General features: G+C 44.7%; 1 protein-coding gene across 3 annotated transcripts in view; it reads left to right on the forward strand.

Moving 5' to 3' along the window:
- The first annotated feature begins 3,354 nt into the window (after nucleotides 1-3,354).
- Nucleotides 3,355-15,411, forward strand: part of Klhl22 (kelch like family member 22) — a 37,622-nt gene continuing 25,565 nt past the window's right edge. Inside the window, exons 1-3 of one of the 3 annotated variants that reach the window (XM_004874875.4) lie at nucleotides 3,355-3,478; nucleotides 8,034-8,108; nucleotides 8,489-8,755. In XM_004874875.4, the coding sequence (XP_004874932.1) occupies nucleotides 8,529-8,755 (227 nt within the window). In that variant the 5' untranslated portion in view covers nucleotides 3,355-3,478; nucleotides 8,034-8,108; nucleotides 8,489-8,528. Of the gene's footprint in view, nucleotides 3,479-3,505; nucleotides 4,060-8,033; nucleotides 8,109-8,488; nucleotides 8,756-15,411 lie in introns of those variants that run through there. The other 2 variants (XM_004874874.4, XM_087203022.1) reach the window with 2 other exon arrangements.

Here is a 15,411-nt window from a genome sequence, read left to right on the forward strand (position 1 = left end):
GTTTAGAGTAAACCAAGGACTGTTTGCCAAAATGAGAGGAAATTTATTATTTATTTATTTATATATTTTTTGGGGGTACTGGGGATTGAACTCAGGACCTTGCGCTTGGGAGGCAGCGGCACTACTGAGCTACATCCCCGGCCCTGGTGAGTTTCTTACTGTGGTTTAAATTTTCTCTCATTGAGGGCTGGGGATGTAGCTCAGTGGTGCAGTACCTGCCTAGCAAGCATGAGGCCCTGAGTTCAATTCCTAGTATAAAAAAAAGAAAAGAAAAAGAGAAAAAAAAAACCAAAACTCGCCAAAGTTAGCCAAGTGACTCTATAGTCAGTGGCATTCTTGCTTGTATTTGCCATTGATCCAGAAAAGGGCTATGGGTAGAATCCTGGCCAAAGATATTCCACAAAATCTTCTTAAGAACAGCTGCATGAGGGGCTGGGGATTTAGCTCAGTGGTTTCACTGCCTGCTGCGCAAGCTCAAGGACCGGAGTTCGATCCCCGGTACCAAAAAAAAAAAAAAGAACAGCTGCATGAAATCAGAATATGCTTGTAGTTATACAGGCCATATTGTCTCACAATAAAGTCACTTTTCTAAAGTCACAAGGAACTAGAACTTCTCTAGGGAGTTACAAAATAACACAAGCACTTTTATTCCTGAGCAAATCACAATAGAGCTCCTCAAACATACCATCAGTGTTTTTATCCTCTTAAAATCTCTTAATCCAATCTTTTTGTAGACAAATGATTCAAGAACATTGAATTCTATATTGGCTCATGAAAAAATTTCAGAATGGCTTGAAGTCCCAAATGACTTACATAAAGCCCCAAACAGATTCATAAGAACCCTCAAAGACAGGGAAAACGCTCAAAGCCTAGAATCTCTCTGTAGGATGAATTTAACCTCTAACTGTGTAATAGGGCTAGGCAAGTTGGAACTATAGAGATGTGCCACACTCTGAATTAAATGGAATCCTTTATTATCATAGGTGGCTGATCCAGAGTGGCTCATGCCCAAAAGACTCTGGACAAAGGAAAGGCAGTTTGCAAGGTTCTTTTAAGGGCTCTTCTATTTGGGGAGGGCTCAGGGAGTGGGGGAGCAGAAGCGAAACTTCACAGGAGCAGAACTTCGGTAAACTATTTGGGGTTTGGGACGTTTCACACAGTTTAGTTAAAAGAAAGTATCACATAGGTTCAGGAGTCTTCTGTTTACAAAGTAGTAAAGATAACAGTTGCAGACTCACACAGGATGCAGTGGTTTTCTGTTAGGCATTAACTGAGGGGACTCCCAAGGGGGAAGGGGAAGGCAACCACCACTGGATTTTACACAAATGGAGTCAGGTACACAAATGGAGTCAGGTTGGCTCTCACAACTGCATACTACTTCAGAGGCTATTGTGTTGTCTGAAAAGAAGGAGATCCCTGGCCAAACTGGGTGTTTCATTAGATCCTAAAGTAGGAGTCTTTTCCTACCTTACCTTATATGATGAAGAAGACACTGTTTGGGTGGCCCCCTCATTACAGAATATTGGCCACAACTCATGCAATTAGAATGCAGCTTATAGAATGTACTGAAACCCTGTTGCTCATTCTAGAAAAGAGGGGGTAATAAGAGAAAGAGAAAAGATACCAAAGCAAACCAAAATAAATGAGTACTCTAAACCAAATGTATAGAAATTTTTTCTACTTCTGAATCTCTTTACACACCAGTTAGTGCTCCAAAATATTGGCCAAAGACAAAGATCTTTTCTTCACTCAAATGCCACTGCTGAACAGCCTAAGAGAAGGTCTAAATCAGTGATGGTGAAACTCTTAGAGCTTTCAGTGATAATGAAGAGCTGGCAGAGGTACACATGCCAGAGGTTCACCACCATTGGTCTAAATGGTACAGACAGATCCCTGGAGTACACCTCCCAGTAGGAAAGCAGGTGGAGCCTATCAGCTCCCCAGTTTCTTTTATCAACAAAGATGTTTATAGGCAGCTGATACTATGAGCAGAAAAGGGAGATTGTCAGGTGCAAAGGTGTCCCCAGCAACTGCTGGAATGTCCCTTGAGTCCAGACCATGGGTTCACCTAACCACAAGCAGTCAGTCCTTTCCCAAGAAGCTGCTGGGATGTATGCCTCTCAGGATCTGGGACTTACCTTCTGCCTAGCTCACCAAAACTGTTACTGACCAATTAGGTTCGTATGCTTAATTTGCTTGCTGCTGGCCAAATCAAGGGAAGCTATGTAATTTGGTTAAAAAGGATTTATTCAAAGCTAGCTTTTGTGGAGATGGAGGAACCCCATTTGCCTCAAATCAATTGTCTCCCCTGAACAGGGGATGTGGAGAACAGCTGAAAAATAAACTAAAAAATCCCAGTAAACCTTCCAAAAGAACGGGTTAGCTTGTATTCTGAACTTTACTGAGATCAGTTGCACTGAAGGGTTTAGGCAAAAAGAGCCCAATGGGACCTGGAGGCTTAGTTGCTCCTTGATTGAAGGGGGACGAATCTTCATTCATTTGTATTGAAAACAAATGGTCTCATTAAACAGCTTATCTCGAAAACTCTCAGCTTGGGCTCTGCCTAATTAGCTTCCCAAGGTGTTAACTTGTGAATTGCAGATTTGATTTATTTTTGAGCGAAGAAGAATAAAAAGTCGGCTTGCAATTAAAAAAAAAAAATGTCTCCCCTGTACCTCCTCAGAAAGCTTCAGGCCGACAGGTGGATAAGGATCCTATAGAGTCAGGAACAGAGGGGAGGGGGAAGCCCAGAGAGACAATGGAATCGTCACACTTGCTTTATCTTTCCAATCATCTTCAGCTCATCTTACTTTTCTGTGGAAAGAAAATTGGCTTCAGGCCTCCCAGGCTATCATCTGCATATTCTGTCACTTCTTCTGGGCTGAGGAGAGGAGGGGTTGCTGGCTATGTGCTCAGCAGAAAGAAGTTTGGAGATGCTGCTTATCTTTAAAAGAAAAAAACCTAATTTTGAAAGTTCCATTGTGCAGAGCCAGTTACAGAATGAGTAAGGAGGAATGAGTGAAGGAGGGAGGGATAGAGTAACTGAGGGAATGAGGGAATGCAAGAATAAGTGAGAGAATGTTTGAGGGAGGAGGGAGGTAACGAGTGAGTGAGGCTAAGAATGAGAGGGACCGAGGGCAAGAGAGAGGGAAGAAATAAGAAAATGGTTTTACATCCGCTGACCCTCGCGTTATCCACTCATTCATTCATTCAGCCCTGCCAGGTGCCAGGAGTAGAGCAAGGTGGGACGTGACCTTGGCAGTGGTCGCCCTTCTGGAACCTACCAGGGCAAACAAGAGACCCTTGCTAGCAACCCGCTCCCGGAAGCCAGGGCTGCACGCTCCTGCCCCACCCTGGTCAGGCCCCTCCGGCCTTCGTGGGCATCTGTGCGGCTGCGCGGAGAGCTCACGTGACGCCCAAGGCCCTGCCCCTCCTCCCGCCGCCTGTGAGTGCGGCCTCAGCCTAGCTGCAGCACCAGGTCAGCTGTGAGGCGTGGGCTGTGGGGACCCGCGGGCGGTCCGCGGCAGGCTGTGGGCTGCGGGCTGGCGGGTGCGGGGCCCAGGATCAGTGAGTGGCGTGGGGACGCGAGGGCAGTTGCGGGCCAGAGGCTCTGGACGACGGCCTGAGGCGATCCCGTGGCCTGACGTGGCGGGGACGGGTCAGGCAAGACCCCAGTGAGCGGCCGGGCTGGAAACGCGCTTTACGAGGGGCTGGGGCTTGGAGTTTCCGCGCAGCTACAGGCCGACTGACCTCCTTGCTTCCCTGTCCGGGCTTGTCGCTCGCGGAAGGCCCAGTGTGGACTCCCCTGGCCGTGACCCTTGGCGCTGCGCGGGTGGGACCTGCAACAGGCGGGCGGATCCGGGTGTGGATGCCGCCAGCTAGCGTGACTTCGGCCTGCCGCGCCTCAGTTTCCCTAGCCGCGCATCCTGGGCAGGGATCGAGGTTTCGGAGACTTCAGCAGTGGGCGCCTATCCTCACCAGCTCGCCCGATTTCCTGAGAGAAACCAGAGATTGCGCTGTAAATACCACGTCTCCTGGTCCAGAAGCCTCCCCTGCCAGGTCCCACTATTTTAGATCTTAGGCGGGCAGAACAGAATGGATCTGGGCCCGTGCAGGAGGGACGCCGCTACCTTCTGCTTCCATTTCCTCCCTGGGGGGTGGGGGTCTCTCGTTTCGGGCTCCATAGGGCTGGGCCTGGAGCCTGAGATGCTGCGAGTCTGCGCTCTAGGAAACTTAAGCCAGAGCTCATGGTCTCAGCATCCTATGAAAGATCCCCCTTTATAAAGAAAGATCCTCCTTCATCTGCTCTTCCCAAACTGCTCTTCCCCTACCCAGCATTTTTCTTTCATTATAGAAAAGCAGGGATCAGAAAGGAATAATGAATATGCTACATATCTTCTACCTAATTCTTTTAAAGAATATTGTCAGTTCGGGCTGGGGATTTAGCTCAGTGCCTCGAAAGCACAAGTTCCTGAGTTCGATTCCTGGTACCCCCCCCAAAAAACAATAAGAATATTGTCAGGTACATTAATATAGACTCTGAAATGGTATTTTTCAGCAAAACTGTAAAAGAAACACTCTTGGTGAATTAAACAGTGGCCTGAATCAGGTTTCATTATTTGTGGGTGGAAGAATAAATTGGTATAACCTCTATGAAGGACATTTGGGTAGTGTCCATTAAAATGACAAGTATAGATCCTGACATGGTGCATGCCTGTAATCTCAGCACTTGGGAGGCTAAGGTGGGAGAATTTGAGGCCAGCCTGAACTACATAGTGAAACCCTGTCTTAAAACAAATATGCATTAAAAACAAAAACAAAACGACCCAGAAATTCTGTATCTAGGAAATTTTCTTCAGATATATACTGCATGTATGGCACATCTAAATAATTTTCACTGCATAACTACTTGCAGTAGTGAACAATGGGAGGAAACCCAGACGTCTCATTAGAATTGGTTAAGTAAACCATGTTTATCCACACAATGGACCATGGGAAGGATATGAAGATACCAGAGCTCATGGGTGAGGGGGAGGAAGGTTGTAGATTTGCATATTCACCTGGGATTCTATAGAGCAGTCTGGAAGGGTATACCAGAAAGTGAATAGTAGTTTCTTTGGGTGAGGATCTGGTTGGGTCATAGGTGGAATGGCAATTTTAAGTTTTATAAAACACCTTTCTTTTGAATTTGAATCATATGAATGTATTAGGTATTCAGAAATACATTTGAGAATTTCACTACTAAACAAACATCGGAAAGTTCATAGAATAACATTTCTATAATGTCTTAATTTTTTGTGTATGTGAGATGCCAGAGATCAAACTCAGTGCTTCATGGATGCTAGTTGCATACTGTATCACTGAGCTGTACCCCCAACCCACTTTTTTTCTTAAGTATTTCCTTTTTCCTCCCTGGAGATAATTATAACACTGAATTTAGCATTTCTTATTCTGTAAATGTGTTTAGATTGTTTTATGCCATATTTATAAGGAATATTGGATAGTATCATTTTATATGTCTTCAGACTTTTTTAATTGAAGACATTTATAAAAGTTGTACTACACCCATTCTACAGTTTGTTGTTTTCTTTCTGTGTGACATTGAGATTTTAAAGTTTAATGACTGTACCCTAGGTTCTAATTTGCTCATTTTAACTGTTGTCCATGGTAATGTCGAAGCGCTGTGCCCCAACACCCATTCTGAGGATGGACATTTTGACAATGGTCAGTGCTTGTTTCATAAATGTAGTCTTGAATATTATTGACTCTGGGCTGTGATTCTTTGTAGCAAGGAATTGGTTATTTTGTCTTTGCATGCCCTTCAGCACTTAACTGAGTTCCTTTAATTGTGCTTGATAAATATGCTTTGCCTGCCCAAGGAAGCAGGCTTCCTGTTTTACTGTACTTATTCTGGTAGTTGCTGTTTAGGAGGTAGCTGCCATCCATCCCTTCCCAAGATGGTACATGGACGGCTGTGATCACAGCCATGGGGAGCCTTTACCTGGAGGCTTAATGTCTGTTGAAGCAGTCGGTTCTTACGGTCACTGCCACAGGAAGCCTTCTTGACTCCATGGTGAGGGTGAGGAAGCTGAGGTTTAGAGAGAAGAGCCTGTAGTTAGCAGTGATGCTGGCATCCTCAAGAAGCCTAAATCTTGTGAGTTGATAAGTCAGGTTCCAGTGCTGGGGCATGTGTGTCATGTTCATAATAAAGTGATAAAGGTAAAAGTGATGGAGTTAAACCATGACCAATATAGGATTATGAGAGTCAGACAGCCTAGGAGGGAGACTGAAGGTATTCAGAAGATGATAGGTATTCCTTTTGGTCTAAGGGACCAGTGACAGTGCAGGGGAAGGGAGGCCTGAAGGAGAGTTTTGAGCCAGATCATAGGGAAGCCACAAGTGGGAGGTAATAGGGGCCCAGCACTTGAGAAGTCAGTACACTCAGGGGTGTTTTAAGACCTCCGTGTGACTTGGACAGAGGAGGTAAGTGAGAACAAGTAAGAGGTAAGGAAACCAGTTGGGGCATTATTCTTTTTGTTTATTTGGGGGTTTTTTTGGTACAGGGGATCGAACTCTGAACCACTGAGCTAAATTCCCAGCCCTGGGGCATTATTCTTTTTTTTGTTTTGTTTTTGATACCAGGGATCAAACTCGGGCACTTGCGTTGCAGGCAGCGAAACCACTGAGCTAAATCCCCGGCCCCATTGTTCTTATGATCTGACTCAGAGTGGTGGCTGGGGAGGAGTAAAGGCATGGATAAATGAGGGAAGAGGAGCAAGAATCAGAACCAGAGGGTCCGATAAGGAAAGAGACTGTTGAGACCAGGAAGTTTCTGATGTGGGAATGGTTAGATGTACCAGTGACAAAAATAGACAAGTTGGTAGGGCTTCTGGCTGAATTAGGTATTGAGCTGGAGATGCAATTGGGAATGCAGGCCTGGAGGAAGGGGTAGGCTGGGGCAGGGTGTGTCTTAGAAAATGAAGGAGTCAGGGAAGGGAGAATTGCCATTGGATAGTTTCCAGGCAAGAGAGAATCCTGAGCCAGAGGCCCGTCAGTTGGGGATAATCCTTGGCTCTAGCCATTTCTGGGGCCTTGGTGAGAAAGATGAGCCAGTCCAGGGTGGGAAGAAGGAGTGGTTGGGTGGGCCAAGGTTCCAAATGTAGAAGGCAGACTGAAGAGAATTGAGTGAGTCTGATAGGAGACAAGGGTCCAGAGCCCACAGGTCCTGGAGGATGAGGAGGTGAGTAGTAGGAGGTGTGCTCCTGAGCCTTAGTAGTGAGGAGGGAGACCTCTTTTTTGGCCAGTTTTGTATTAGGATCTGTTTTTCATTTTGCTTTTAGCTCCAATTGTCAGAAGGATCTGACAATTTTTTTTTTGTCTTGGGGTTTGAACTCAGGGCCTTGCGCTTGCAAGGCAGGCAGCGGAACCACTGAGCTAAATCCCTGGCCTTCATTTTGCTTTTAAAAACATAGCAAGGAATTGGAAAAGAGATACATTTTGGGGAGGGGAAAGTGGGATGATGGCAAGGTGAGGAAGGCAGATATTCAAGGCCTTGTGACTGATTGTTCTATGGCTGAAAGAATGTGCAGTTTAGCCACAGCTCACTGTGTAGACCAGTAAATCCTTGGCTCAGAGTAGTTGGCTGTCTCTAGTCATTTTTGGTCATTTGGAGTCTGTGTGTGTGGCAAATCTGTGTTTGCAGTAGTTTTGTTTTCCTGGTTGGGTTTTTTGAGGCTCTCATTCCATCAGTTTGCAGTTTTTGAGCATACCAACTCAATTATTAGAAAGTAAGGTTAACTTAAAATGTGATGTGATGATCTTGAATGCACTAGGCCTTGAATGCACCAAGGCCTAGTACATTCAAGTTATTATGCTTGACTTTCAAACTTTTTTTTTTTTAACTCTTAATAAAAGAAGCAAAGTCCTGGAAACACCACCCTGGCTCCCACCTCCCAGGAAAGGGGTTCTAAAAGCTGACCACCACTCAGGCCTTACTCCTTTTCTTTCTCCCTTTCCTTTCCTTTTTTTTTCAGGGCTGAGGATCAAACTTGGGGCCTTGTGCATGCTAGACAAGCATTCTGCTGCTGAGCTGTACTGCCAGTCTCTGGGTGGGTACTTTTGTCTTCGTTTTTACATTTGAGGAACCCAAGGCTGGGGTTGGTGTTGTTGTGAATCCTTGGTTGATGGGTCTCCAAACCAGATCAGTCTGTCTCCCCAAAACTCTGTTTTACTGAAATACTAAAGGAGACAAAATGAGACAACCTTTTGGATGAAGGGACACAGTCCATCAGGAAGAAGGCCAAGTTGCAGCAAAGGTGAAAGGGGACAGGAAAGTAGAGGGCTTGGCATCAGAGGGAAGGCCCAGGCGAGCTGGAGGAAGGCACAGGAGTAGAGTGAGCAGCAGGTGCCACAGGGCACACCCAGACCATTCTGTTCATGGTAGAGGTGCCATCTACCTGTTTACTCACTGTCCTTTCTGTCTTGCCAGCAGATAGACCATAGTGGTGAGAACTTGTGTGGCATTCAGGATGGCAGAGGAGCAGAAGTTCACTCAGCTTTGTAAGTTGCCTACACAGCCCTCCCACCCACACTGCGTCAACAACACCTACCGCAGTACGAAGCACTCTCAGGCCCTGCTCCGGGGACTGCTGGCTCTCCGGGACAGTGGGATCCTCTTTGATGTTGTCCTGGTGGTGGAGGGGAGACACATTGAGGCCCATCGAATCCTCTTGGCTGCATCCTGTGATTACTTCAGGTAGGTTGCTTGACCTGTTTTTTTGCAAGGACAGTAACATAGGTGATCTCAGCTCTACTAGGCATGTGTGCTGGCACTGAAGGTGCCAGGTCTCAAACTCACCTTGGAGCCTCTTCACTGCCTGTTGTGGAGACTCATGCAACAACTGTGAGCATAGAAGAGCTTCAGAGTTTGTTTTTCTTTCAGCTGTCCCATGTCTTAGGCATGTACTTTTTTCAAAAGATAATTATGCTTGGGTTGGGCATGGTGGCCGCGCCTATAATCCCATCAATCAGGAGGCTGAGGCAGGAGGATCATCATGAGTTCGAGGCCAGCCTGAACTACATATCAAGACCCTGTCTCAAAAAATCAAAAAATAAAAGATGATTATGCTTGGTTTCATTTGTAATGTCACATTTTATAAAACAGGGCCAGGGATTTAGCTCAGTGGTTCCGGCGCTTGCCTCACAAGCGCAAGGTCCCAAGTTCAAGCCCTGGTACCAAAAAAAAAAAAAAAAAATTAAAACATTTTATAAAACAAATCTAATTGGAATTACAATATCTTGTTATAAAACAGATTTGCATTTTATTCTGGTTTCCATCCCCATCCCATTTGGGGTTGTTTTTGTTTTTTTTTTGGTGCTGGGAATCCAACTTGGGACCTTACACTTGCAAGGCAGGCACCAGAACCACTGAGCTAAATCTCCGGCCCTCCCATTTGATTTTTGAAAAATTGAAATCTATATAAAAGTTGAAAGAACAATATGATGAACACCTGAATACAAACCAGTTGTTAACACTCTTGTTACATTGCTCTTGCTCTTAAACACAGACCTAGTTAATGACACTTAAAGCTGGGTTTGGTGGCATATGCCTGTAATTACTGCACTTAGGAGGGTAAGGCAAGAGGATCAAGAGTTTGAAGCCAGACTGTCCTACATAGAGTTCCACCCAGCCTGGCTTTCTAGGTAAACTCCATCTGAAAACAAACAAAACAAACCACGTAATGACATTTTAATCCCATGTGTGCCCTCCCCCCCCCTTTATTGTAATGCCAGCTGTGGGGTCCATATTCCTCTGGCACCTTACATGTGCTGAAGCCCAAGACCAAGTGGTTATTACTGTATATACATTGTCCACACAGCTACATGATATTTGGAGTCAATCCTTTTCTGGATTGACTTCCTGGCTCACTCTTCTCATCCTCAGGATTACCCTCTGACCTTCCCAATGGGCTCTCTAGCTTCCTGCATGACATATTAACACTGGGAAGAACTCTTGGGTTGTTTCTCTGACATACTGGGTTGGAATCTCTTGTTCTATTGTCTAGCATGTTGTATTGGGATTCTCAATAGATACAGAACCAAGATAGATGTATGAGAGGAGATTAGGAGAATAGGTTCACATGATTCTGGAGGCCCAGAGTTCCATGACAAGGTATCTGTAAGCTGGAGTCTTTGGGATGGCAGTAACATAGGTCAGTTTTTTATTTTCCTTATTTCTTTTTTTGTACTGGAGATTGAACCCAGAGCCTTGCGCTTTCTAGGTAGATAGTTTGCCACTGAGCTACATCCCTAGCCTGACTCTGGGTCTGAAAACCTCAGAACCAGAACCACTCTGAGGCTGAAGGCCTGAGGATCTCAGGGGAGCTGTTTGATATAAGTCTTTGAGTCCAAAGGCTAGAGAGCCTGAGTTATGATATCCAAAGGCAGAAGACAGTGAGTATATCAGAGGCAGAGGGAGGAAGGAAGGGTGAGGTAGACTGAGATGGAGAGATAAGGAGATAGGGAGATAGATAGGGATAGGATAGGGAGGGAAGGAAGAGAAGAGAAGAGACAGAGGAGAGAAGAGATCTCATCCTTCCTGTGCTGTTTTTTTGTGGGCCTTCAGTGCCTACCCACACTGAGAATGGATTTTTCCCCCTTCAGCCTACCAGCTCACATGCCAGTATCCTGGAAACACCCAGAAAAAATGCTTTCCCAGTTATCTAGTTTTGTTTTTTTTTGGTACCGGGAATCAAACTCGGGACCTTGCACTTGTGAGGCAGGTGGCAGAACCACTGAGCTAAATCCCCATCCCCTTATCTAGGTATGTCTTAGTCAAGTTGACACCTAAAATTAACTATCATAAGTGGTTGTCACAGGGGTACTCAAGCAATAGCCATGACCTAAGTCAGTTTTCCTGTTGTCTGCATGGCTGTGCACCCTGAAGAGGGAGGAGGGCTCCACTACTCTCCTTTCACAGAGAGTACAAGGCCTAGAAGGAGGCAGGGCTCCCAGTCAGGATGGCAGGACTCAAACCCCAGGCATTTCATGCCAATTCTGCTCAGTTTTTGTCTTCCAGGCTCAGTAGTTCCCATCATTTTTTTCATTTTAGGAATTATTGAGCAGAGTACTTGCGTTTTAAGTGCCTCATGATGAATGTGACCCATTGGTGGCTTGGTGTAGATGTGTCCAGGTGCAGCAGCATCCCTTTAGTTCACTGGGGGATTTATCTGTTATCTTTAATAAATTTAACATAATGGCCAACACCTATAATGCCAACACTCTGGGAGGCTGAGGTGGAAAGATTGCAAGTTTCAGCTCAGTCTAAGCCATTTAATGACTTAGTGAGACTATCTCAAAAAGAAAAGAAAAATAAATGAATAAATAATAACATACAGGATGGTGGACAAGGTGGGAGATCAGAGAGCCACATGCAGAGAAGACTTGGGAAATGCAGCACAGGGGCCCATCCAGCAGAAGGACCAAACCCATTTAGGGCCTGTGCAAGATTGGCTGGCAGGGGCCTGGAGATCCAGGGAGACTTCCTGGGCTCACCTTCACAGCCCTTTATGCCCAGACTCTTCTTCCCACTCAGGCTGTCCTTGGTGTCCATAGCACACCACTCTTCCTAAAAAGTAGTGTGGATGCTACCTTTCCCTAGTTGAACAAAAGCCTTCTGAGGCTTTCCACATCTTCCACAAGTGATTCCTAGCCCTTCCCACAGCCCACCTTGGGTGGGCCTCATGGAAAGTGTCTCCTTTCCAGCATGGTGTGTGCCTGACCATATGAAGGGAAAGGGATAGTGATATTGGAGAGCTCAGCCCCAGTCCAGATATAGTGTGTAAGAAATAGATTATTCCCAAGATGCATGATGTCTCTTATTCCTTTGAGTTATCTGATTTAAATTAAAGTGACAAAGGCCCTCTGGGCATGGTGATGCATGTCTGTAATCCCAGCTGCTGGAGAGGCTGAGGCAGGATAATTGCAAGGTGGTTTTGTTTTGTTTTTTTGGTACTGGGGATCAAACTCAGAACCTTGCGCTTTCGAGGCAGGTGCTGGAACCACTGAGCTAAATCCCTGGCCCAATAATTGCAAGTTGGAAGCCAGCCTGAGAGACTTAGACTCTGTCTTGAAATGAAATGAAATGAAATGAAATGAAGGAGCTGGGGATAGAGCTCAGTGGTAGAGATTTGCATAGCATGTGTGAAGCCCTGGGTTTGATTCCCAGTACCTTTAAAAAGATGATAAAGAATAGCTTTTCTCCCTTGGGAAGACTTTGAAGGTATAAAAGGATTATAATTCTGATGTAGGCAAAGGTAGGAAAAAGGGCATTTTTAGGATGAGTTGGCACCCAGCCTGAGGTTGCTGCAGTTGCCCTTCAGGTGTCTGTCCTATGGGATGATGTACCTAGTGTAGAGTTTTGGTGCAGGGGAGGATCAAAGGTGGCCCTCCCATTCTGTGGCTTTCAGTGCCACCTTTTTATAGGCAGGGTAGAGTTTCTACTAACAGAGTGCAGAAGCTCAGGATCTGGCAGAAGATGATCCCACCAGGAAGATCTGGAAGGACACTACTGAACTGTGAGGATCAAAGGGAGAAGACCAACTTTGTCTCTTTTACTTGATTGTTTGAATTATTTCATGAAGAACAGGAATTATTTTCATATTGTAGGGCTTTTGTGCATGCAGCTTCTTTTTTTTTTGGTACCGGGGATCGAACTCGGGTCCTTGCGCTTGCACAGCAGGTGGTGAAACCACTGAGCTAAATCCCCAGCCCCAACGAGACTTCTTATAGCTGGCAAGGTGCCCTAGTGTGCGGTAACCCAAGATTGAGAATTGCCCAAGGCCTTGCATGCTTATGGCCACCTAGCCCTCCCAAGTGCCTGACTGTTGGCCTAATGTCCCCCTCAGCTACATGCACTATGGTCCCAACCTACTCTTACCTCTCTTTCCTCTGTGATCTGGCTATTTCTTCCTGGCCTGCCCTCTTCTGCTCGTGCCATGTGAAACTTTGTCTTCCTACAAGGCCTATCCAAAGTGCTACCTTCTCTGGGGGACCTTCCGGAACTGTTATTCACCTTTTCTCAGCCAGAGGGATCTCAAATCTCCTCCTTACAGGATGCTTCAGACCCTGGAGGGCAGAGGGTTGTATTGTTCCTGCCTTGAGGGCAGCTGGATGATTTAGGAGTTGGGTAGTCACACTACACTGTAGATCTTTTATGACTTTCATTAATATCTTTCTACTGCACATCTATTTCAGATCCCTTGACCTTGCTCTCACCTGCTTTACCTTGTTTGCATTTGAGCTGGTTCTTCCTCCTGTCTCAAACCCCTGTTTGGGTCTGAAGGACCCAAGGGCACTGTTCTATATGCAGCCTCCCAGGGGCATTGCATCCTCCCTTTGTTTTCAATCTTCTGTATATTGTAAAGTATGGTTTTACTGAAGTTGGTGCCTGTGATTTTGACAATTTAGCTAAAATTGATAATTATCTAGAAATTATAAATTGGTAGGACTTCTTCATCCCCAGAAGAGAAAAAGAATTTTATTCCCCTCAAAAGCGCAAAGCACAAAGGTTTTCTAGGGTAGTTGTGCTTTTTAGGAACAGACACCAAAGCCGTTTGAATTTTCTCAGAGCAAAAAAGCATAATTCCTCAGCACTTTCAGCCAGGTGGGCATTGTTCTCAGAAGGAAAGATTAGTTCCATGATAGGGGTAACCATGATCTAAATGTGTCTGCATACATATTTCCACAGGACATCCATAGACACAGCATGAGTGTGATAACATTGAACATCTGGTTCCAGAAGAATCCCAGTTACTTGAGAGGCTGGTGCAAGAGGATTGCAAGTTAGGGGCCAGCTTGGGCAACTGAGTGAGACCCTGTCTCAAAATAAAATAAAACAAATAGAGCTGGGGATATAGTTCAGCTTTCCCTGTGTTCAATTCCCATTACCAAAAAAACCACCAAAAAACAACTTTTTTAAATAGGTGAAAATATATACCCAGGAAATCATCAGTTTACCCTGCCTTCCTACCTTTTTTCTTCATGCCATAGTAACCAGTTTTGTATTGCCCCAGCCAGCCCACACACCATGCTGGAAATGGTACCCAGGACCTTACCTAGCCAAGTGCTCTACCATTAAGCTACATCACCGGCCCTTGACCATCGTGTTTAAAATTGTGGTAACACACACATACACACCATAAAATTTACCATCTTCACCATTTTTAACTGTGCAGCTCACCACTAATAAGTATATTCACATTGTCGTGAAAAATCCAGATTTCATACTGCAGATCTAAAACTTTGTAACTCTCAACTCTAATTCTTCTTAATCCCCTGCCCCCAGCCTCTGCTTTCAGTTTCTACAATTCTGACTACTCTGGGTACCTCCTAATTGGAATAATTCAGTATTTGTGCTTTTGTACTTGGCTTATTTCACTAAGCATAATGTTCTTAAGATTCATTGATTTAATAGCATGTGATAGGATTTCTTTTTTTTTTTGGAGACAGTTTCACTCTATAGTCATTTCATAATTTCACCCGATATTGAATCCATATTCAGATTTTCCTAATTATCTCAAAATATCTTATATATTCTTCCCTCTTCCATTTGGGTTCCAGCTGGCCTTGAATTGTGACCCTCCTGCCTCAGCCTCTCAAGTCCTGGAGGAATTACAGGTGTGCACTACCATGCCCAGTTATAAGTTTTTATTTTGACATGATTTTTTTTTTTTTTTTGAGAGGAGGGACATACTATGTTGCTCAGGCTTTAAACTCACTATCCTGCCTCAGCTTCCTATCTTGGATTACAGATACTGTGCCCAGATCTACCTAATGTCTGAGTTACATAAAATCATTAAGTGTATAATAAAGAATTAAATATCTATTCTTGGTTAAAAATAAAAAAGGAAGGCATGCATATGTTATTTTTCTTTTTACTTCCTAATTTTTATTTTAAAGTATTGCTCCAGCAGTACAGTTGAAAGATAAGTTTGAATATTTGTGCTATTGGCCTGGATCAACATTTTGTAATTCATTTCAGAGGAATCGCAGGCATCGTGACACTTTGTCCCTACTTCAGTGTGTCTCTACTAAAGACATTCTCTAACATATATTTTATGTGTGTGTGGTACTGGAGATTGAACCTAGGGTACAACTGAACTACATCCACAGCTCTTTTTATTTCTTTTCCTTTTTATTTTTTGGTTTGTTTTGGTTTTTTGAAACAGGGTCTCACTTTGTAGTCCAGGCTGGCTTTGAACTCATGTAATCTTCCTGCCTCAGCCTTCTGAGTCCTAGGATTACAAGCATGTGCCACCACATCCATTTCTTCCTTCTTATTTTTAGACCAGATCTTGCTAAGTTATCCAAGATGGCCTCACAGTTAATGATCCTCCTGCCTCCTGAGTGGCT

Source organism: Heterocephalus glaber, unplaced genomic scaffold, assembly GCF_053883595.1.
Source record: "Heterocephalus glaber isolate CG9 unplaced genomic scaffold, H.glaber_assembly_v1.0 deba00001781, whole genome shotgun sequence".
Lineage (NCBI taxonomy): Eukaryota > Metazoa > Chordata > Mammalia > Rodentia > Bathyergidae > Heterocephalus > Heterocephalus glaber.